The sequence below is a fragment of the Saccopteryx leptura genome, chromosome 11, assembly GCF_036850995.1.
Source record: "Saccopteryx leptura isolate mSacLep1 chromosome 11, mSacLep1_pri_phased_curated, whole genome shotgun sequence".
Lineage (NCBI taxonomy): Eukaryota > Metazoa > Chordata > Mammalia > Chiroptera > Emballonuridae > Saccopteryx > Saccopteryx leptura.
The window spans coordinates 3730367-3754899 of record NC_089513.1 but is presented as its reverse complement, the minus strand read 5'-3'; the positions used below and the strand labels follow the sequence as shown (position 1 = coordinate 3754899).

At 50.9% G+C, this 24533-nt stretch overlaps 1 protein-coding gene across 3 annotated transcripts in view; it reads right to left on the bottom strand.

Moving 5' to 3' along the window:
- Window positions 1-1805: 1805 nt before the first annotated feature.
- The window catches only part of FBXO15 (F-box protein 15), a 39275-nt gene continuing 16547 nt past the window's right edge, over window positions 1806-24533 (bottom strand). For all 3 annotated transcript variants that reach the window (XM_066352354.1, XM_066352353.1, XM_066352355.1), the window contains 4 exons: window positions 23378-23460; window positions 22310-22452; window positions 6895-7016; window positions 1806-2192 (listed from right to left, as the gene is read on the bottom strand). In XM_066352354.1, coding sequence (XP_066208451.1) covers window positions 1923-2192; window positions 6895-7016; window positions 22310-22452; window positions 23378-23460 — 618 coding nt within the window. In that variant the 3' untranslated portion in view covers window positions 1806-1922. The remainder of the gene's footprint in view (window positions 2193-6894; window positions 7017-22309; window positions 22453-23377; window positions 23461-24533) is intronic.

Below are 24533 nucleotides of genomic sequence, written 5' to 3'. Positions count from 1 at the left end.
AGTAGACTGCACTGTGCCCCCCCCCCGTCGAGTCCCCCTCCATCACCATCTGTCCCCGCTTTGCCCTCTTCTACCTCCCCCACCCATCCCCCTGGTAATATGTCCCACCATACTGCACTGCTGTCCGTGCCTATGAGGTTTTTTGTTTTCTTTGCTTAATCCCTTCACCTTTCTCACCAAGCTACTAACTCCCCTCCCCTCTGACAGTTCATCCTGTTCTCTGTATCTCTGAGTCTGTTTCTGTTTCATTTATTTTGTTCATTAGATCCCACATATACATGCAATCATATGGTACTTGTCTTTCTCTGACAGGCTTACCTCATTTAGTGTAATAATCTCCAGGTCCCTCCACGCTGTCACAAAATAAGATTTGATTCTTTTTTACGGCTGAGTAGTATTCCACTGTGTGAATGGACCACAGCTCTTTCATCCACTCGTCCACTGATGGACACTTGGGCTGCTTCCAGATCTTGCCCATTGTAAATAACACTGCAGTGAACATGGCGGTGCGTGTACTCTTTCAAATCAGCGTTGAGGGCTCTTTGGATGGATTTCCAGAAGTGAAGTTGCTGGGTCATAGGGCAGTTCCATCACCCATTTTTTGAGGAACCTCCATACTGCTTTCCGCAGTGGCCGCACAAAGCTGCTCACCTCACACCTGGCAGAACGGCTGTCGTCAACAACAGCAGGTGTGGGCGAGAACACGGAGGAAAGAGAACAGCCCTCTCTCTGCGGCCCCGCCACAGCCTAACCCAGTGAGCTCAGGGGTCCTCATACACTGTTCTGTGGCTGCTTTCCATCTCAGTCCCACAGGTGGCACGTGGCTTCTGCCACCTGCCTCCAGAATCTTGGCTCACTGTTCAAGCCACTGCCCCCCACACCGCCGCCCAACCCTCCCCAGGTGGGGCTGGTGCCCTGTGCCCACTCCACACCCGCTCTCTGGTGACACCATAGAAACAGCCCTGTCCCGTGTTCTACTTCCCCAGGGCTCTTCCCATGGCCTGGGGGTCTGCAGGGCAAGGGCGGTATCAGCAGCAGGGACCTTCCACCACCGTCCTCTGACTCTTTACTCCACACTCACACCACACGCACACCTCAGAAGAGAACACCTGTCAGATCGTCAGAGGGAGAAGAACAAAGACAGGGAGGAGGGGACGGAAGCACACGCGCCCCCTGCGGGAACAGCACGGTGCAGCAAGACTCACTTCTAACGGTAACTTGGAGATGAAAATACAATAGAAATTTAAAAAATCAGTACAATCTCAAACAGATGCAGACACAAAGCCCTTGGCACCACGGCTGATGTCAGTGTTCCCTCCACGCGAACGCCAAGCACCTACCGAGGAAGCGTTCCCGACGCGCTCATCCACCTCCATCCCCACTAATGCTAGGCCTGCGCTTGCGCCACATGACCCATCTACAAAACGGCATTCCTTCTGATGACTTCAGACACGTCTGTCCTCATGAAAAAGGCTACCTGTCTTACCCTGTCTCTTTAAACACTAACACGGCCGCTGAATGCCATTGTATGGCACTAATTGTAATGAATGCCACGGAGTTCACATTTAAATACATTTTCTCATTCAAGGTTCCAACCAATAAAGAAACAAAATGTGTCTACACGCCTCCCCACCCACACACACACACTGATCACATGCTTAAGCAGAATTACCTGTGTTTAAATTGAAATGGCAGAAGAGAAGTATCTTTTCTCTTCACTGGGATGTGCTCTTTCTGTGTTTCTAAAATTTAGCTTGATCCTCTCCACATTATCTTGAAAATGACTCATGAATCATAATTCCGAATATGAAATAAGAAAGCATCGAACAGCCTACTGTTTTATTTTCATTTCACACCAAGAACAAATCTTCTTCATCTGAAACAGGTACACCACAGTGACACCTTGCCTCCCCCGTGAGCGGTCAGTACTGCGTCCCGAACCAGCGGTTTACGCCCGCAACGCTGAGGTGGAGCTCCAGGCTGACGACGAAGTATTCCTCCGTCTCCTCGAGCCACACCAGCTCCACTCGCACAGCCCCCGACGGGTCCTGGTAGTCGATACAGTAAGTCTGTCCCACGGAATGAGGACCATCGCAGGGGCTGGGGCAAGGCCGCATGCAGACTGGGGAACTGAAACACCAAAAGGGTTTCCCACACTCGTCCAAAAGAGTTACGTCCATTATAGAACAACTCTACAAAGCAAGCACAAACATTGATGGGTGTGAGGATGAAACGGCCAGTTCCATCAGGTCTAACTAACAAACGTATAAATGCGTGAGGGGACAAACAAGAACGAAGAAGGAGGGGGGGAGGAGGAGGAGAGGAGGAGGGGAGGAGGAGGAGAAGGAGGAGGGGGAGGAGGAAGATTAAGGGGAGAACAATGAAAAGAAGGAGGGGGAGAAGGAGGAGGGGAAGGAGAGGAGGAGGAGGGGGAGGATGAGGAGGAGGAGGGGGAGGAGGAGAGGGGGAGGGGGAGGAGGTAGGGGGAGGGGGAGGAGGTAGAGGAGGAGGGGGAGGAGGAGGATAAGGAGGAGGAGGGGGAGGAGGAGGGGAGGAGGAGGGGAGGAGGAAGAGGGAGAGGAGGAGGAGGGGAGTAGGAGAAGGGGAAGGAGAGGAGGAGGATGAGGAGGGGGAGGGGGAGGAGGATGAGGAGGATGAGGAAGAGGAGGGGGGAGGAGGATGAGGAGGAGGGGAGGAGGGGAGAAGGAGAAGGAAGAAGAGGAGGTGGAGGATGAGAAGGAGGAGGAGGAAGATGAGGAAGAGGATGAGGAGGAGGAGGGGGAGGATGGGGAGGAGGAAGAGGAGGAGTGGAGGGGGAAGAGGAGGGGGAGGAGGAGGAGAGGAGGAAGAGGGGGAGGAGGATGAGGAGGACGAGGAAGAGGAGGGGGAAGGAGGGGGAGAAGGAGAAGGAAGAGGAGGAGGTGGAGGATGAGAAGGAGGAGGAGGAAGATGAGGAAGAGGATGAGGAGGAGGAGGAGGGGGAGGAGAAAGAGGAGGAGGAGGAAGAGGGGGGAGGAAGAGGGGGGAGGAAGAGGAGGAGGAGGGGAGGAGGGGGAGGAGGAGGGGGAGGAAGAGGAGGAGGGGACGGACGATGAGGAGGAGGAGGAGGAAGAGGAGGGGGAGGAGGAAGAGGGGGAGGAGAAGGAGGAGGAGCAGGAGGAAGAGGGGGGAGGAAGAGGAGGAGGAGGGGGAGGATGATGAGGAGGAGGAGGAAGGGGAGGATGAGGAGGAGGAGGAAGAGGAGGGGGAGGAGGAGGATAAGGAGGAGGAGGAGGAGGATGAAGAGGAGGGGGAGAAGGAGGAGGAGGAGGAGGAGAGGGTGAGGAAGAGGGGGGAGGAGGAGAATGAGGAGGAGGAAGAAGAGAAGGATGAGGAGGGGGAGGAGGAGAGGTGGAGGGGGAGGAGGAGAAGGAAAAGGAGGAGGAGGAGGAGGAGGAAGATGAGGAAGAGGATGAGGAGGAGGAGGAGGAGAAGGAGGAGGAGGAGGAAGAGGATGAGGAGGAGGAGGAGGATGAGGAGGAGGAGGTGGAGGAGGAGAAGGTGGAGGAGGAGGAGGAGAAGGAGGAGGAGGAGGAAGAGGTGGAGGATGAGGAGGAGGAGGAGGAGGAGGGGGAGGAGGAGGAGAGGCGGAGGAGGAGGAGGAGAATGAGGAGGAGGAGGAGGAGGTGGAGGATGAGGAGGAGGATGAGGAGGATGAGGTGGAGGATGAGGAGGATGAGGAGGGTGAGGAGGAGGATGGGGAGGAGGAGGTGGAGGAAGAGGAGGAGGAAGAGAAGGAGGAGGAGAAGGAGGATGAGGAGGAGAAGGAGGAGGAGGAGAAGGAGGAGGAGAAGGAGGAGGAGAAGGAGGAGGAGAAGGAGGATGAGGAGGAGAAGGAGGAGGAGGAGGAAGAGGATAAGGAGGAGGATGAGGAGGAGGATGGGGAGGAGGAGGATAAGGAGGAGGAGGAGTAGGAGGAGGATGAGGAGGATGAGGAGGAGGAGAAGGAGAATGATGAGGAGAAGGAGGAGGAGGGGAGGAGGAGAAGGAGGAGGAGGATGAGGAAGAGGAGGGGGAGGAGGAGAAGGAGGGGGAGGAGAAGGAGGAGGAGGGGGAAGAGGAGAAGGAGGAGGAGGAGGAGGAGGAGAAGGAGGAGGAGGTGGAGGATGAGGAGGAGGAGGAGGGGTGGAGAGGAGGAGGAGAAGGAGGAGGAGGTGGAGAATGAGGAGGATGACGTGGAGAATGAGGAGGAGGAGGGGGAAGATGGGAGGAAGAGGAAGAGGAGGAGGGGGAGAAGATCACAGGAAGAAGACACAGCACACACAAACAGCGTGACAACAGGACACATGGGTGGGACTGGACACTGCTGGGCCTGGCTGGGAGGGGCAGCCACTCTGCAGCCACTCCCATCACTGGTAGTAGAGACGTGGGCTAGTCTTAAATAAAGAAGGTCAGCAAGCTGGGGAAGCGAGAGAGCAGTAGTGGCGGGCCATTGTGGTCATTGCGGACCATCATGGAGACGGTGAGAGTCCTCAGTGAGCAGCCTAGCGACTCCAGCACAGAGGAGACAGGAGATATACCACAAGGGGAGCGGGAGCTGGTATTGGAGGTGAGTGAGGGAGAAGGGGTCTAACTCCCTCCCTCTCCCATCACCAAAGATGAGGGTTTGGGGAGTAGAAGCATGTCAGGTTCAGACACACTGGATCTGAAACACTTCTCTATACGGGGACTCTACTCAGGGGTGGGAGTCAGAACTGGACTTGTTAATGTTATTAACAAGCTATATTTCAAATTTATTTTTAATTGTGGTAAAATATACTTAACATTTTGATATATTTACACAGTGGAATACTACTCTGCTGTAAAAGTGAAGGAAAGCTTACCTTCTGCGACAGCATGGATGGCCCTGGAGGGTATCACGCTAAGTGAAATAAGCCGGTCAGAGAAAGACAAGTGCCGTCTGATCTCACTTACATGCGCAATCTCACAAACACAATAAGCTGATGAACAAAACAGAGACAGAGGCATGGACACACAGAACAGAAGGACAGCTGTCAGGGGGGGTGCGGCTGAGGGGACTGGAAGAAAGAAGGGGAAAAGATGAGACAAAAATCACACACACATCACACACAGACACAGACGCCAGGGCGGCAATGGCCAGAGGAAAGGGGGTGTCAGGGTGGGGGCAGGAGCAAGGTGGGGGCTAGCAGTGGGGGATGGAGATGGAAAAGGACCTTGCTTGGGGTGGAGGGAGAGGAGGTGGAGGGAGAGGAGGTGGACAAAGTGGGGATGGAGATGGAGAAGGACCTTGCTTGGGGTGGAGGGAGAGGAGGTGGACAAAGTGGGGGTGGAGATGGAGAAGGACCTTGCTTGGGGTGGAGGGAGAGGAGGTGGACAAAGTGGGGGGTGGAGATGGAAAAGGGCCTTGCTTGGGGTGGAGGGAGAGGAGGTGGAGGGAGAGGAGGTGGACAAAGTGGGGATGGAGATGGAGAAGGACCTTGCTTGGGGTGGAGGGAGAGGAGGTGGACAAAGTGGGGATGGAGATGGAAAAGGACCTTGCTTGGGGTGGCGGGCGCACGATGCAGTGTGCACAGGGGGCTATGTTGAGTTGTGCACTTCAAACCTGTGCAGTTTTGCAAACCAATATCACCCCAGTAAATTCGATATTAAAAAATTTCAAAAAAAAGGTCAGGTCTGTGGTCTTTAACATTATTTTGTATGCAACAAACAATCTTTAAAACACTTCATTATACCAAATAGCCAGGGGCTCAAGAGATAACACAATTTACCTTGGACAACACAGGTGTGCACTACACAGGTCCACTTAGATGCAACTTTTTCAATAAATACTGTAAATGTATCTTCCTTATGATTTTCATCAGAACACTTTCTTTTCTTTAGCTTACTTTATTGTAAGAATGCAGTATGTAACACGCATACTATACACAACACGTGCTAGTCAACTGTTTATGTTGTTGGTAAGGCTTCTGGTCAACAGTAGGCTGTTAATAAGTTTTTAGGGCCAAAAGTTATATGTGGATTTCCAACTGCACAGGGAGAAGGGGTCAGCACCCCAACCTCTTCGAGGTACAGGGTCAATGGTACTGAATAGTAATTAAGTCCTTCTGATGCTCAATGGTAACAGTGCTGCTCTTGGTATCAGTCATCATCACTAACAGTCCTAACAAGATGTCCACACACATAAGGCAGAATAAAGCCATGTTACGGGAGATCGTCCGAACTCACAGATCGAGCCCACTGAAGGCTAAATCCTAGTCATCCCACAAAATAAGGATGGAGAGTAACGCAACCCAGGGGCAGCGATGGGCACGAGGACCACACAAGGAGAGGACACTATGTAAGAGCGTCCCTCCTCTTCCTCATCCTCCGCCTCCTCCTTCTCCCCCCTTCCCTGCCAACTCCCAATCACTATATCAGCTTGCCCATCCACATGGCTCATTTTTGATCGAGATATAAATTGATTTCACTGCTCAAGGAAACAGCTCTGTCCTGAAAGTCGTAACTACAATAAATTTTGAGTTCGTGGCTGAGTAAATAAAATGACTTGAGTCAATGCTACTTGTCTGCTCCTACCCATGGCTCCAGTCTTTCTCCACAAAACAGACGGATGGACAGACGGACAGAGGGGCTAGAAGGGGCGCAGGGTGCCATCAGTGGGGCTCTCCAATGCACCACAGGCCACCCACCCCACCACCACACTCTGCCAGAGGACGGGCGCTCAGGGGGCACCAATGAGCACGGCAGTCGACGGCAGTGGCTAGAGAGCGCACACAACCCTCCAGCCACCAGAATAATAAACCTAGGACGTGAAAAGCAGCAGTGTCCATAGACATCAGCGGACACTTTTAACACGCGGAAACCAGGTTACCTGAAGAAAAGAAAAGAGCACATTACCTTTATGCAGCCATCAAAAACACCTGCTCTCCAGGACAGACCAACATCCCCGAGAGGCAGATGCTCTGTGGTGTCTTGAGAATGGATCACCATGAGCTTCACATACCCATTCTCAATGTCTCCTGAAAAGAAGCAATATTTTTTAGATTACTACGTCGTAGCCTTGCAGGACACGGAGTCGGCCCCTCCGGTCTGCCGCTGCACCCAAGATGCCGCCCCGCTGGGGACCGGGGCCCTGACGGAGGACAGCCGGGTGCTGCTCATCCGAGCGTCCAGCTGGAGGACAGGGCAGTGCACCTGCATCCCTGATGGACAGACGAGCGGTGCTCCGAGAAAGTGGCGAGGAGCGGCCCCGCCTGGGTGCCCTTTGTCACTGGTGCAGAGGCTGCTGGGGGGCAGAGTCCTTCTGATCCGGTAGCAGACGGCAGTGGAAACAGAACAAGAACTGAGGACCCTCCAAAAACAGAGCCCAGATGTGGCCCAGACAGGACACTAATGTGGGAGCAAGGACAGAGATGTCCGGGGAACCAAGGCGCTGAGGACAGGTGCATATGAACACACACGTAACAAACACTTCTGCACACACTCCAAATACGCTCAAAGCCTCAAAGCCTCGCACGTCTTACCGACAGCAAGAGTGAGACTGGAGGCCCTGCCCTCCTCTGACCAGCCCAAAGCTAAGAGCAACATGGCCACTAGGGCCCATCCGAGCCCGGGCACATGCGCGTCCACTCTGCAAACCACTGCTGAGCCTCACGTAGCTGCCCATGTCATCACAGCACAGGAAGGGACAAGAGCATCACAGCTCATACATAACAAGAGCATCTTCCCTCCACGAATGACTTCTTCAGGGACAGACACCTGACTAAGGTAAGAAGCAGGTCACAGGGAAGAGCAGACAGAAGGAGAATCCTTCCCTCTTTGCCCTCTGACCCCTGGCGGGTGAGTCCGCAGCATAAAGTAAAGCCCACCTAAGCGGTCTGGGGAGCCAGACCCCAGCCCAGAAGCTCGCGCCTCTCACTCAGGTGCAGCCCGCAGATGAGACCAGCACTCCCCCAGCCTCTGCTGAGACACAGGGCGCTTTCCGGGATGGGTCTCTTGGGGCAGAGCCGGGGACCCTGCAGGAGGGCACCGTTAGTGCAGGCGACACCATGGCTGCTGTGGCCCAGTCCTGCTTTTGTTCCGAGGACAAAGGCTGCTGACTAATTAGCAAGAACTGTGCAGCTTCTCTCCTCCTGCCCCAAGGTGGGGCACGAATGCCAATGGCACTGCCCTTCCCAGCAAGTGCCACTGTCCCCTCCGCAGGGCTCAAGGGACATGGGAGGAATTCTGCAACGTGTAGTCTCAGCGAAGGTGCCGTAACGATGCATAGGGACCCACTGTGACGCTGCCCTGCTGGTCACTGCACGGCCTCATGTGGAAGTGGGAGACCTCCAGCTGGTGGCAGCCAGGGCTGCAGGTGGACTGGCAGCCAGACGTGCAGGACAAAGAACCCACTGCATCTTCCATGTGGCTTGTCCTGGGGACACTGCAGAAAATGGACCCCCAAGTACAAGAGCCAATAACATCTCAATGGCATGTCTGAGCTAATGAACGTGAACTCTCGGCAGGAAGCAAGGATTGCTGTGACTCTGTCATTACCAGATGCCGCCCCTGCCCCACCACCTCTGTAACACTGTAGCATCCTGAAAGGTCAGCCTCGGTCCACCAGTCCTCTGTGTCTATGCGTCTGTGAGAGAAAACAGTAGCACTCTCCCGCCAGTGAGACCATCTGCACACGACGTATGTGGGCGTATAGAACACGGAACAGATCTGAGTACTTATTGCATAACCACTGCATTCAGTACTTCATGCACAGTAGCTTAAAAGACTGCTTTTAAAGAACACCTTAAAACAACACAATTAATTAGGTATTACAGTTTTCAGAATCCACAGGTGAGAAAACTGCAAAGAGAGGTTAACAGTGCCTCATGCAAGGTCAGACTGCTAGTAGGTGGCAATGACACAATTTGGACATTGTTCTGTGTCTAGAGTCCATGTTATGACAGATTAAAGCACATACCAGAAAGAAAACAACAACCTATGAGTGTAAACACTCGCTGACATTTTATAACATGGATTAAATTCTCATCAAGTTGTGCTTTTGTATCACTGCCAATAGAGGAAAATCTACTCGTTAGCAGACTGCATGCAGGAGATCACGTGTGGTTCCCCAAAATGTTTGGTAATTTCTCCATCTGTGTCTCATACTCACCCCTGCCCACTCCCAAGCCACTGTATGAATAGCTCCTGACATAGTTATGAGTGAGTGACCTGGGTCCCTTCACTATGAGCTAACTCACCCTCCCCAAACTCCTGTGCTCCTGCGGCCATTCAGAATAAATCCTAACCTTAACCTGTCAGTAAGACCATCCCCAAAGGGCAGGGAAACGCCATTCAAGGCTCACGCCTTGGCTCCCAGGGACATGCACTGACCAGCATGGCCGTGTGAGCAGAGCCCTCACTCCATGCCCTGCCTGGCCTTTCACTGCTGTGCAACTGCTCAAGCTCTGGGCTGAGTTACACAGGGACACAAATAGCAATTCATAAAGCTTTATGGTGATTAATGGAACTAATAATAAACAATGGCAGTGCAGGATAGATTATCATATATGCTCGGTTAAGTGTGCCAAGCACCTTACATGTGTTATCTCAACAACAACAGTCTATCTTGGGCACCAGTCTACTGCCAAGCTGAAAGCAGAGATGTACCATGTTCATGGATGGCAAGACTCACCATTGTTAAGACACCAACTTTTCCAAATCGATCTATGGGCTTAATGCCATCCAGGCCACAATCCCAGCAGGTATTTTAACAGGTACTTTATATATAATCAGTATAAATAAATAAATAAATAAAATTTGACAAGCTGTTTCTAAAATTTATATGGAAATGCTAAGGACCTAAAATAGCCACACAATCTTGACAAGTAGAAAAACGTTGACATCAAGATTCACTACAAGCTACCACCATCGAGACAGTATGGTGCTGCTACAAAGAGACACACGCAGACCAAGAAGAGATGGGTCCAGAGGCTGACCAATTCTTCATAAGCTACTGATTTTAACAAAAAAAATAAAAAAAAAAACTCAATGAGAAAAGAAAGTCTTTTCACAAATGGTGCAAAAAACAACTTGTTATCCCTATGGAAAATAAAATGAACCTCAACCCCTACCTCATCCCACACACAAGCAGTAAACTAGGATGGATCACAGACCTGAACATAGAAGCTAAAATCATAATACAGCTGGGAGAAAAGAAAGAGTATCTCCATAACCTGAGGGACGGCAAGTTCTAAGACAGGAAGGAAAGAAGGCAGCAATAACCATAAAACAAAATGCTGGCCAATCACATTTCACCAAAATGAGAAATTTATGATCATTGAAAGATACCGTTAACAAAGTGAATAAGCAAGCATAGACTGGGAAAATGTGTTTTCGAAACATACCTCTAAAAAAGTACTGGTATCCAGAATACACAACTCCTACAATTCAGGGATAAAGAGACAAACAACACACTTATTGTTTTCACAAACGCAAAAGATTTAAGAGATAATGCAGAAAAAGAAGATGTGCAAATGACTGATAGGCATGTGAAAAAGTGTGGGGTCGCTGGCTTGAGCAAGGGGTCACTCGGTCTGCTGTAGCCCCCTGGTTAGGGCACATGTGAGAAGCATTCAATGAACAACTAAGGTGCCTCAACTATGAGTAGATGCTTCTCATCTCTCTCCTCCCCTCCTTCCTGTCTCTTTCTCTCTAAAAAGTTAAATCCCATTAAAAGTTAAAAAATAAATAAAACAATGTACTTAAACTCTTTATAAAGTACATTATTAGTTCAACAGTGTTTGAAAATAGCTTTATCTATTAATGTATTGAAAGGTTCATCTCAAGACAGATTTATTTCCCATGCATGCCTTTGGACCAATTTTCTGTCAGTCCAGTCTACTTCAGTATAAATTATTTTTTCTACACTAGTCCTTCCAAAGACCTTTTAGGGGAGTGTACAGTTGTTTTGAGCTCTCCAACACCTGTCCTGTGTCTCTCCAAGGTTCCTGAGAAGCACGTCCAGGTCAGCCCCGTGCTTCGGGGGGCCAGGCTCAGAGGTGCAGCACCCGATAATCTTGCCACAGGGCTGAGTCAGGGCTGAGGACATGACCCAACCAGGGCCAAGAAGATGCAAGGAGGCTGGGCAGGGAGGCGGTTACTCTCAGAAAGGGCAGCCCCAATGGACATGCAACTGTAATTTTCCCCAAGGAACTGTGGACCATCCAAGAAGTTATTAAAGCAATGTCAAGGTGACTGGTGGTGTAATTACCAATAGAGGGGAGCCCAGAAGAAGGAAAGGGATTTTGTGGGGCTTCAGAGGAAGAGAGAGCTGTCAGCACAGCCCAGGCTGTGTACCAGAAAAGTGAAACCAGAAAGAGAACAAGGACCCAGAAGAGAAGAAACCTGTCAGTGCAGGAGAAGGAAGGCACAGGGACCACAGGGGGTAAGGAGTCTAACCTGAGAGGTGGCTTTAGGCTCGGTGTGCTGGGACCTAGAGTCCTAACACCAATGAAATTCACATGGGGGCAAAAATTACCAAGTCCATTTCTGCCCTGGCCAGACAGCTCAGCTGGTTAGAGCACTGTTCCAAAGCACAGAGGTTGCCGGTTTGATACCCGGTCAAAGCAGATACGGGAGCAGATAGATGTTCCTGTCTCTCTCTCTCTCTCTCTCTCTCTCAAATCAATACAATAAGATTAAATTTAAAAAGTGCATTACTTATGTTCCTTATGAGACTTATACTCCTCAAACAACTTGATTTGAGTAAGACATTCTATTTCTACAATCACCTTGATAAATATCTATGAAAAGGTCACAAAATATTATTTAAATATCTTTGAGGCACTGGCCGGCTGGTTTAGTGGTAGAGCGTTGGCCTGGCATGTGGAAGTGCCGGGTTCTATTCCCAGCCAGGGCACACAGGAGAAGCGCCCATCTGCCTCTCCACCTCTCCCCCTCTCCTTCCTCTCTGTCTCTCTCTTCCCCTCCCGCAGCCGAGGCTCCATTGGAGCAAAGTTGGCCCGGGCGCTGAGGATGGCTCTGTGGCCTCTGCCTCAGGCACTTTGGGTCAGGCTCATGTGAGAGTCTGTCTCTCTGCCGCCCTGCTTCTCACTTCAGAAAAATACAAAACAGTATACTATATGGAGATAGATATATATGGTCTACCAGAAAGTTCTGTCCATTTTCGGAATAAAAATACAAATTTTTCTTACCGTCAGTAAACTTTATTAAATAATATAATTGCCATTATTATTAATGATTTCTTGCCAGTGTGAGGGCAATTTGTATATATCATTTTTGAAAAATGTTTTATCTTTTGATGCAAAAAATTGAACCAGTGCTTATTTGATATCTTCTTCATTTTTGAATTTTTTGCCCCTCAAAAAATTTTGTATGGACAAAAACAAGTGATAGTTGGAGGGTGCTAAGCCCAGGGAATATAGTGGATGCGACAGACATGCTTCTGTAGCATTTCTTCCTTGTTGAAATTTGTAAAAGTTACAGTGGCGTAAATGAACTTTATCAGTAGCCATGGGTACACTATCACTTCACACATAAGACTAACTAGAAAGCCCGGCGATCATATGAAATGACCGCTGTTCTAGATATTATAAATTGTAATTAAAATGATTTGTGCAAAGGTGTCTGCTAATTCAAACTGAATTACCCAGGGCAGGCAGCGAGGACGCCCGTTTGCTTAGTGCCCCATGGGGTTTCCCCCTTCTACTTGCTTAATTGCTTAAAGTAGAGTGCAATGAAGGAAACCACTGGCGGTACATTTCTTAAGAGCCACCGCTAGCTCAATAAATAAAGGTGATTTAAATAATAAAATGTTAATTCACATGTCAAAGATCTCTTTGTACACAACATTTCTTGTGTAGATCTTTCCATCATTTTTAAGCTCGCCTTGCAGAGGACCATCAATTATTTTTAATTTTACGTCCGTTCTTTCATGAACTCTTGAACAGGCAACATAAAGTTGACCGTGTCCAAATGCAGGCTCAGGTAAAAAAATGTCAACACGCTGATTAGTCAATAATTTATTCAAGAGTGGTGGATAATTCTCAATTAGTGGAACTACAATGTTTCCGTACTTGCAACATTGAGAAAATCCTTTCTTGCCACAGTCAAATCGATTAGTTTCTAACTTGAAGTTTAAGGACTGACAGTGTTCACATTTAATATTCATGTCACCAGAGGAATGCTCAAAAATTAAAGTTTCTCTGTTTGAAACTGTTTTAATCCTTTTTGCGTTTCGGTCAGCATTCCTCTGTCGGTTTTTTTTTGCATTTCCCTCCTGCCTTTGTTCAAGGGACTCATTTTGTCGAGACAGGCTTTTTTGTCTTGCATCTGAGGCAAGCCTTGTTTCTCTATGCTCATCAGTCTCATTTTGCCGAGAAAGACGCATTTGCTCTGCAACTGAAGCAAGCCTTGTCTTTCTCTGCTCAGTGGTTTCTTTTTGTCGAGAAAGCCGTTTTTGTGCAGCTTTAGCTCCTTTTCTCTCCTCTTCAGTGCTGTATTTTCTAGGAGGCATTCTTAAAAGAAATTACGTTAAGACGTAGTTTTTATGTAAAACAAATGATTGCCAATGCAAACAAATGTTCACCTTCCCCCTGACCCGCTCAATTTGCGTTCAGCCGTGGCAACTTCACCCCATTGGCTAGTACAGTTACGCAAGCAACCAATAAGCTATCGGCGACAGACAGACACTTAAGCCGCATATAATAAAGATGTGAGCCAACTTTGTTTTAGTTAATTTGCTAAGTCAGTATGTATACATTAAGTGATAAAAATAGAGAGGCACACATGTGCCAAATAAACATGCTTACATGTCGAAACTTGTTGTGATAGAAACGGACAGAACTTTCCAGTAGACCATACATATATATATATTATCTTTGAAAACAAAAATCTAATCAAAATATAATACTCGTGTTCTTCCTTTTAAATTATTAAAGGAAGTCAAACCACCAAACATAAAGAACCCATCAAAACTGGAATCAGAGGTCAGAGTCCAGAAACACATGGAAAGATGAGACAGGCTAGTTAATGGTCTTCAGGACGAGGAGGCTCCTCCTCGCGTGTCCTGTGTCACGACAGAGCCAGCTCCAGGGGCATCCCGTGCAGCCGCCAGGGGCCCTCAGCGCCCCCCACGCTGAAATCCCTCGCAGCACCCCATACGAGTGTGCCCCTACACCCCGCAGGGCCCCGCGAGCCACACAGCCTCCCCCACATGGGAGGCACCACCCGGCCCAGCGCACTCTGACCGTGTGTGGAGGCCTGGGCTCCCAACTCTGTGAGCAGGGAGCAGTCACGCTGATGTTTCACGATGCGTCACCAGGGGTGCGAAGCGGGCCAAACGCACTAACCAGCAGTGACGAAGATTCTGTGAGGAGTCAGCCTTGCTGGGCGTTCTAGGTAATCGCCACCCAGACAGGACTGGTCTGTTTCTAGGGCCTTCCTGTTCTGTCAGTGCTTGGGAGCCCAGGCTGCCCTAGAAACACAGAAAGTAATTAGTACCAGGAAACACAGGGAACAAAGAAAGTCATCTATTTTTGGAATCAATTAAAATGAGATAATATGCTATGTGCAAAAAAATTAATACAAACAAAAATTTTAAGAGAATTTGTGAAAGAGAGATCACACAGGCTTATCAGGCTCTGCTGCTGACAAGTGGAACAGTGCCCATTTTTTGATAGGAAAACAGAAGTTTGCAAGACTCACAACTGCTTTTATCCCCTCAATATTCCCTATCCTGCCTTAAAGAGCAAGCACTAAATATTTATTATTTAATCAGTATTTTAATAAAAAACATGTTGTAAAGACTCTGTAGGACACAGAACAAATCAAAAAACAAATAATAGAAACATGATCTGAAGGAATGTACTCGCGACGGCCACACAACAAGGTGAAGGACCTTCAGAAGGACTACTTCTCCCAACTTCAACAAATGCAGATAGCTCAAAGCTCTAAATGAAAATATGCCGATTCCTTCCAAATTAATGTACATATTTAATACAAATCTGATCAAAATGCAAATGAGATATTTTAAAATCTGGACAAGTAATTATCAAATACATCTAAAAGAATAAATGGATGAAAATAACTAAGAAGTCTTTGATAAAAGTTCATTAGTAAGAAGTTTTATGTTAGGAGAGGAACATGTATTTCCATAATAAAATACACAAGCAAAGCTTGAAGTATCTTCCCTCATGGGGACACACACAGAAGGCCTGGCCCTCAGCAGAGAGAAAGAGCCCTAGGGGGAAGGATGGAACCTACAGTCTCGACACAATTTTTATGTTAATAAAAGGAGGATAGGTTTACATACAATTCAAAAAACCTTGGAGAGATCCAAAACAGGCCCTGGCCGGTCGGCTCAGTGGTAGAGCATTGGCCCAGCGTGTGGAAGTCATGGGTCTGATTCCCAGTCAGGGCACACACAGATGGCCACTAGACATACGAAAAGATGTTCAATGTCACTAATCAAGAAATGCAAATTACAACCACAATGAGCTACCACCTCACACCTCTCAGAATGGCTATCATCAATAAATCCACAAACAACAATGCAGGTGAGGGTGTGGAGAAAAGGGAGCCATCGTGCACTGTGGTGGGAATGCAGACTGGTGCAGCCACTGTCAAAAGCAGTACAGAGTTAACTCAAAAAATTAAAAGAGGAACTACCTTGGGGTTGTGAACACACAATACAGCGTATAGATAATGTGGTATAGAATTATGCACCTGAAACCTGTACAATTTTGTTAATCAGTGTTACCCAATAAATTCAATAAAATGGAAAAAAGAAACTGCTTTATGACTCAGGGATTCCACTTCTAGGACTATATACAAAGAGACCCTTAACACTAATTCGAAAGAATACACACACCCCTGTGTTCATTGTAGTGCTGCTCACAAGAGCCAAGATTAGGAAGCTGCCCAAGTGCCCATCAGTGGATGAGCAGATAAAAAGCCATGGTACATTTGCACAATGGAATACTACACAGCCATAAAAAAGAAGGAAATTTCACTTTTTGTGACAACATGAACAGACCTGGAGAGCATTATGCTCAGTGAAATAAGCCAGTCAGAGACAGACAAGTATCATATAATTTCACCGATTTATGGGAATTAGTTAACACAATAAATTAACAAACAAAATAGAAACAGACTCACAGAAACAGAGAACAGACTGAGAGCTGTCAGAGGGGAGGGGCTTGCGGGGTTGGGTGGAAAAAGTGACAGCTTAAGCAAACAAACAAACCAAAACCACAGACACAGACAACAGCGGGGTGATTACCAGAGAGGAAGCGGGGGGGGGGGGGGGGGGGGGCGGTGGAGGTGCAAAGGAAGTCAAGGGGGACAGATGATGATGTAGGAGACCTTCCTTGAGATGGTAAGCACATACTATAGTACACTGATGATGTATTATACAATTATATACCTGGAACCTATATAACTTTACTAACCAATGTCACCGCAATAAACTTAATTAAAGAAAGGAGGGAGGATGCCACAAAAAAAAGAGCCCTGGCCGGTTGGCTCAGTGGCAGAGTGTCAGCCCCGTGTGTGGAAGTCCCGGGTTTAATTCCTGGCCAGGGCACACAGGAGAAGCACCCATCTGCTTTCCCACCCTTCCCCCTCTCCTTTCTCTCTCTTCTCCTCCCGCAGCCAAGGCTCCATTGGAGCAAAGTGGGCGGGGCACTGAGGATGGCTCCAAGGCCTCTGCCTCAGGCTCTAGAATGGCTCTGGTTGTGGCAGAGCAACGCCTCAGATGGACAGAGCATCGCCCCCTGGTGGGCATGCCAGGTGGATCCCAGTCGGGCACATGCAGGAATCTGTCTCTCTGCCTCCCTGCTTATAACTTTGAAAAAATACAGATTATATATATACATTATATATACATATATGTATATATATAAATAAAATATGGAAACTGAACAACAGCAGCAACACATGCTAAGCATCCTGGAGGCCCCCCATACTTCTTCACTGTCACCCACCAGTCCTGATGTCAACACATGCTGCAAGCAAGGATACTTATGGCTGTGGGTCACACACCCCTGAGAGGCAGTGCTGAAGCAGGATTGTACAAAATGCCCCTTCAACAGCCAACCAATGGCCACTGTATGACCGTAAACCTCAGGGGTGGTCGATGTTTTTAGTCAACCTGGCGTTCAAAAACACATGCAAATGTAAAACAGATGCCTCTTTCATTGCACAAATCATCAAAGATTTTCTAAGTAATGCTCATGACAACAGTGCTACAATCATGAAAACTGGAGGCCTCGATGCCCAACATTAGGAGCATGGGTCAACCAAGCACGATAAAACCAAATGATGCAAGGTCTTACAACTTTTTGAAACCAGATCTCCAAAGACTGTTGATTGGCGTGGGAAAACGCTCACAACCCAGTTGTCAGGGGAGGAGGGGGTGCCGTTCACACGGTGTGGCCCATGGACACACAGATCGGCAGCTGGGTCAGGGTCTAGACAACAGTTGTCCTGCAGTGATTTCCATTGGCTGACGAATAAATGTCTACACATTCAGAGATTCAAACCACATAAGGAGACATTAGTTTTAAGCACATTTTTATAACAACGCAGGTAAAAGTCAAGTGACAGAGGTAGTGCACTGTTACTTCAAACTGTCTCCTCCGCTTCTCGCATCACGCTGCCTAGTCCTGAGCAAGAATGAGCATGCTGTATGTACTGAGCAAACTTCCCACCTCCGGTTTCTGAGAATGGGTGAGAATCAGCTTGATACGAAGGTCAGAAAATACACACTCCTCGGAACTCCGCGTGGCTGAGCGTGCCCTCCTTCAAGCTCCACTGACACTTCACAGGCACGGAGCCTCCCGTCTGCTGTCCCTGGGCTGTGCCATCTCTTGCCCAAGTGTCCGCGGACACTCAGTGCAGGGGTGTTCACACAGTGGGCCCAGCTGCCTGAGGTCAGAAAGGCTTGCTGGCCGGGGCGCCCGCTGGTGCGAGGGAACCTGGACCCGTTCTTGAGTGGCAAGCTGGCTCGCGGCACCTAAATGAGTGGTATCACAGTGAGGTCTAGGTTGGACAGCTCTTTCCCTCTGGGCGTCTGGGAGCCTGGGAGTCCAGGAAAGGGTGCCTATGTGACCAGCACCCAGTAAAAACACTAGGCCAGGCTGGTCTCCAACAAGCTTCTCAGGTGCCTAACATTCCTCACGAGCTCTCACATCTCATTCCGGGAGACATCAGCCATCCTGCGTGACTCTGCGGGGAGAGGGCTCCCAGGAGCTCACCCCATGTCCTCCAAAGCTGCCCCAGGCACCATCTCCCTGGGTGCGTTTTGCTCAGTGCCCCATTGCTGTGACACCTCTGTACCCTGAGTCCTGTGTGTCTTCCTAGTGGATCACTGAGCCTGGGCTTGGTCTTGGGGACCCAATGCCAAGGACACAGCCACATTTCCAAAAGAAAGGACACAAAACATATACAGACAAAGCAAGCAGGCATGGCGGCGTTTCCCTCAGTGTTTGCTCACAGTCACTCTCCTAGCGTTTCCTGTCTGTCCTCCCCTCCTCTTGTCTCTCATAAACTCGGCTCAGTGACACACACTTCCCCACCCACACTTTCTTTCAGCTTCACGCCCACGGCCACACACACAGGAGTAGGTAGCAAACGTGCCAGGCTCAGGGGTCTCAGGTTCTTCTGAGGAAGAGAGCATCAGGATGCTTCCACGAAAACCCCTGATGCAGCCGTGACCTCAGAGTACACACAGGTGCAGAGGGAGAGAACACCCAGGTCCAGAGGACATGGCAAAGGTCCAGAAGAAAAAGTCAACAGACCCTCCGGGAAGAGAGGAAAGGACACAGAGCCTTCTTCTTCACGGTCAGGTGGTGCTGAGAGGTGGGGCCCGTCCCTGGACTCAGTGGCCGGCTGAGAGAAACGCTGTCAGGCGCTCTGACAATCTCGTATGAAATGAGGCCCCGGCTCCCCCAACATGCACGCCATGCTAGGCCTGCTCTCTCTGGCAGGGCCATGGGGGGGGGGGGGCCCAGACCAACACTGGAATCCAAAGCAGGGGCTAAGCTATGGCCTCTGGCAGACAAGGATAGGGCCATCGGGCACAGGGATGCTTGTCCCTGAGTGTCTCCCCAGGTCAGCCCGGCCACCACCCGCCCTTCTTCAGAACCCGCCAGGGATCCCGGGAGCACCCCACCACGTGCCCGGCTCCTGGCTCAGCAGGCTGCCCTGAGCCAACCTGCTGGAGGGTAGGCACCGTGTCTGCCAGGCCCCCGTCCCCCCAGTGCCTGGCACAGCCTGTCTCAGTAACTGGTTGTTAATGAATGACCCAAGTAAACACGCAGACTCACTCCCTCGACGTCCTGTCACCCTGAGTCAGGCCAGGTTTCTCCCTGCCCCTGGTGACACATGGCAGGAGAGCCTGCTCAGTTCCAGAGACCTGATGACAAAACTTTCTGCCTGATGGAGAGAAAGTGTGCTTTACAAACAGGGCAGAGCGCTGCCACGGCAACGGCAGCGGCAGAGCTGAAGCTGACTAAGCGTGCCACACAGTGCCACAGGAGAGCCCCGCAGAGGACGTGTCTGCACCTCCATCACCCATGGCAACGACTCTGCTGGCAACAGCGCCCTCTGCTGTCCCCTAGCCGCATGGCCACATGCGGAGAAAGGGCACCTGAGTCTGCAGCCTTCTTACTGGGGGCACAACAGGTACAGGGGTTGACCCCCATCCTGGTCTCCACCACCCTGCATCCCCTCGCCGTCCCGCGTGCCAGGACAACGCCTGACCCTCTGAGGGTCAGCAGCACTGACAGAAGTTGGCTCAGAGGCAGCAGCAAGAAGCAGAGAAAGGCCCGGCTGACCACCCTTCCGATGACAACCCTCTAAAAAGGCCGAGTCCCACGCACGCGAGGACGGACTCCAGACGCGCATCCCTGAGAAGCACAAACGCACGCAGACAGCGCAGCCCAGGGCTAGGACTCCACTCTGGGGAGTGGCCCAGGGACGCGGAGGCCGTGCCACAGGTGTGCCGTGTGGAATCCGGGCCCTGGCCACATGTGTGCATGGCTTCGTCAGCACCACCACAAGAGATAGCGTGCCCGGCTCATAGGCTGGCTGTGAGGATTAAATAATTAATGTAACTATGAAACACTCAGCGAGAACCAATGGCGTACCCGTGAATGTACTCTGTCGCCGTCCCCTCCACCATCACTAAGGGCACAGCTCAGTGTGAGGATGTGTGCAGACTAGGGGAGGTTGCTTCACACTAGGGGAGGGCAAGCCCCTCCTCAGAAGTTCCAGAGGCCTCCCCCACCCCCAGATCAGCCCAACCCCACACCCAAACCCCGCAGGATGAAGGACAGAGGACGGGACAGAGAGGCAGAGGGGAAGGGCTGGGAGTGAGCAGTGCCTGAGGACCTCGCTCCGTGACTGGGAGTGGGAAACACTAGCTGTCGAATAATAGAAGCCCGTAGCTGAAGAACCAGTGCCCGCTTGACAGGAGGCGCTCACTTTAGGAGTAGTAGGATGTTTACCTTGGAAGACACATTAATAAAATTCACTGCATGGCCAGGGTCAAGGAGAGCACACCGTACAAAGCATCCGTAGTTGCCCAAGACATAGTTAGTAACACCGAACAGCTGTTTGTGAATTAAAAAAACAACTAGTCAAGGAATAGAAGCACCTTCACTTGTAAGAACACATAACAAACCTGGTTAGGAATAAAGCATCCGATTAACTCAAGATCCCCATTAGGTTGGAAATACAAAATGGTCCGGCCTCGTCAGCGGAAGCTGCTGGTGTCTCTCAGGAACATACGTACGTGCCTTCACCCCCTGACCTCACCGGCCCACTTCTAAGAAAGCATCCCCACGACAAGCTGGGAAACTATGAAATGAGCACGAGCCAGGCCGGGCCGGAACCAGCAGGCAGAACAGCAACGGCTGGAGCCCGTTTACCAACGCCACACGCTGCTTCACTCTGTTAACACACTTAACATGTAGAAAGGCAAATACGACATCCTTCTGATGAATTCAATAGGAAGTGCAGGGTGGGTGGAGGAATTGAGCAAAAAAAGGGGTAAAAAAGAAAACCCTCATGGACACAGACACCAGTGTGGTGACTGCAGGGGGTGGGGTGTACAGGGGGAGAAATGGTGATGGACACAGACACCAGTGTGGTGACTGCTGGGGGGTGTGGGGTGTGTACAGGGGGACAAATGGTGATGGACAGAGACCTGACTTGGGGTGTGAACACAAAGTAGTGTGTAGAGATGTGCTGTAGAGTTGTGAACCTGAAATCTGTATAGTTTTTGTTTACTATACCAGTGTCACCCCAATACATTCAATTTTTTCTCAAAAAGGAAGCACAGGTTACCACATATGAAGTATTCTTGCCAAGAAACTAAATACCCAAATCAGATCAAGCTAGAGGGATACGTTAATAACTAGAAGCAACCATCCAAAATACAGAAATTGTACAGACAGATAACAGATTCAGTTCCCTCAACAGATAAACAGCAGAAGAGCAGGGGTGGGTGGCCACAGATCACAGGGCCCCGAGCAGGTTTATAGGGCAGGGATGGGACGCAGACCACACAGCACACAACAGAATACACGTAAACCTGGAGCGCTGTGTTTAACAGATGGAACAGATCTCAGAGAAAAAACTGTTACCAGGAGGTCACCTCATAAGTGACAAAGGGGCCCGCTGGTCAAGAAGACATAACAGCCTTCCACGTTTATGAATAAAATAGCAGAGCTTCATATTCCATGTGCCAGGAACTGAGAGAATGCCAATGAGAAACAAGCACGGGGAAAGCTGGAGGTTTCGATACCCCCCCCCACCACCACCTGTCCCGGTGACTGCTAGACCCAGCGGCAGAACACCAGCCAGGACACAGCGGACTCAGCACCCTGGCCCGCCCAGCCTGGCCCAACCCAGAACACTGATGGCACCACGCTCCATGCACAGCGTGCATTCTCCGTCAGCATGCACGGGGCCCATTCCCACACGGACTGTGTTCTGAGACAGGAAGCACGTCTCAATGGACTCAGGAGGGGGCGTGGAGGGCCAACGACAGGACAGTACCAGTGGAGAAGTGATGGTGAATGCTCAGAAGGTCGAGAACAGACACAGTGAGGGACAGGGACAGGGCCAGGGTCAAAGGGACTGGATCTGCCTGAGGGATTGCATAGGCCCCAAGGGACACAGGAGTCTGGGAGGACAGAGTGCCGAAGATAGAGTGGTCAGGGAGGAGGGCGTTTCTCAACCCAGATATAAAATCGGTCCCGTTTTCACCACTTGATTTCAGACTGAAACAAGAACTCGGTGTCACCTCTGTTGGTGAAGAGATTGCGAAATGTGCTGCACAGGTAGACGTCGCCACCGCCGTGCATGTCGAGGTGGAGCTGGTAGCCACGTAGTCCGTACTCAGGGCTGTCGTCCAGGAGGGGCGCGTGAGTAGGGTGCTCGTAGGGGCTGAAACGCAGAACAGAACATGTATAGCAGTGTGTCAGCCCCACAGAGAAAGTGCTGGAACCGAGTGCTCTTCACGAAGGAGCAGGCGCTCAGAGCACGAAGTCACCGCCCAGGGCCCTCGAGACCGCGTGTCCGCAGAGGCCACTCTGCTCCTCAGCAGCACAGTGTCCAGCACCCGATGGCCCCACAGGAGCAGGTCAGGGACCGGGGACCAAGGCCCACTAGGGACTGGGGCAGAAGGCCCAAAGCCAGGTGAGCCAAGTTTTTTCCAACAAGAAAACCCTTCTCGCCTAAGGCAACAAAGGTCCACAGGTATCAGCTGTCAAGGTAACATTTCAGTGAGGAAGACCTCTGCAGTGAGGGGGGCACATTCCCCACCAGAAGACCCTCAGATTCATTGAAAGGCACATCCCGACAGCCCACGCAGAAACCCCTCAGCAGGCCAGACTTGGTGGCGCATTCAGCATGCCTTCCAGGACACGGGCACTCACATCAGTGCACAGGACACGAGGCCTGGACGCGCCGGCCCCTTCCTGCCCTCAACACAGCCTCCCACGGGGCACAGGGTCCTTCCTCCAGAGCAAGGAGAGCAGATGTGCGCACAGGAATAATCCCACCACTGCAGCAACCACCACGTGACTATGCCTGTGGGCTCCGCCTACCGCTTACAGACAAATCTATGCAGCTATCCCCAGGGTCCGAAGGTGCAGCTATTCCCTGGGTACTGTCCTCAGGGCACGAAGGTGCAGCTATTCCCTGGGTACTGTCCTCAGGGTCCGAAGGTGCAGCTATTCCCTGGGTACTGTCCTCAGGGTCCGAAGGTGCAGCTATTCCCTGGGTACTGTCCTCAGGGTACGGAGATGCTATCAGCTTGCAGTTGTTCACACTGACCGTAGGAAACCCAGACACACACAGGGGTACGTACGCGGCAGCCGAGCCCAGCGTACTCCTCTCCAGCAGCTGATGGAAGTGGAGACTCGCCATGATGAAGGCCAGCTCCCCTGTCCTCTGCAGAGTGAGTGAGGATAAAACACGGGTCAGCTGGAACGCCTTCACTCCCCCCAAGGTGGCCGTGCAGGGCGCAGCACACTCAGCTCACAGACACGCCATCTCTCACAGTGGGACGGGCCTGTGGCCGAGGCTCATTACTGCTGACACAGCGTGGCCGTCAGACGGGACAGCAGGGCCCGCTCACCCACACACACAGGGCAGGCGGTGACTGGTCCATCCAGCACCTGGGACACAGCACAGTGCTGCAGAGTCGCACAGTAATTGTGAAAACAGAGCTGGTTAGTTCCGGGTTGTTTCACACTCTTTTCAAAGATAAAGACAGTTCTGGGAAGAGCTTCCCAGATACAAGGTTAACTGCACAGACACATAATGTTTGTGGCATGACACTACTCTCTCGAGTACCGGCCTCCCGGGCAACCCAAGTGGGAATGACTAGATTTCATCCCTGCTCTTGTCCATCAGGCTGGGGGACACAGACAGTGTGACTATAGAGAAGCCGACACCCACGTCTCCCGACTCACAGCCAGCAATGCCTGGTGTCAGTAACCCAGTGGCCAGAGGACAGCCAGGTCAGTCAGAGTCCTCCTAACTAGACAGCTGACAGAGGTGGACGACTTTGAGGCAGGCCGGTGGTGGCCTGGGCCACTGGCCACCTTCACCCAGGAGGGTGGGGGGTCACCAGGGCCTGGGCCGGCTGAGAAGAGAGGGTCACCAGAGGGTGGCACTGGGGACCCCGGTCCTGGGAGTTGTACACAGACGCACACCACCGTTCTCTGATTCAAAGTTGGGAACGGCTCTCTTCAAACATCCACGGGCCACGGCCACAGAGGAGCCTGTGCTGAACACCGGGCATCAACTCTGTGCTTCTCACAGAAGTGACCGCCCAGGAAATAAGCCCGGGGAGGGGCTGGTCAACAGCCCAACCTGGTGTAAGGAGCCTCACCTGGTGGGAGAGGTAAGTCCTTACCCCTTTCCCTGAAAGGCAGGGACACCCAGCGCCACATCCCCGGGGCCAGGGCCACCTGCGAGGCAACTGGGTTCAACGCACACAGAGAGGGACCTTGGCAGGG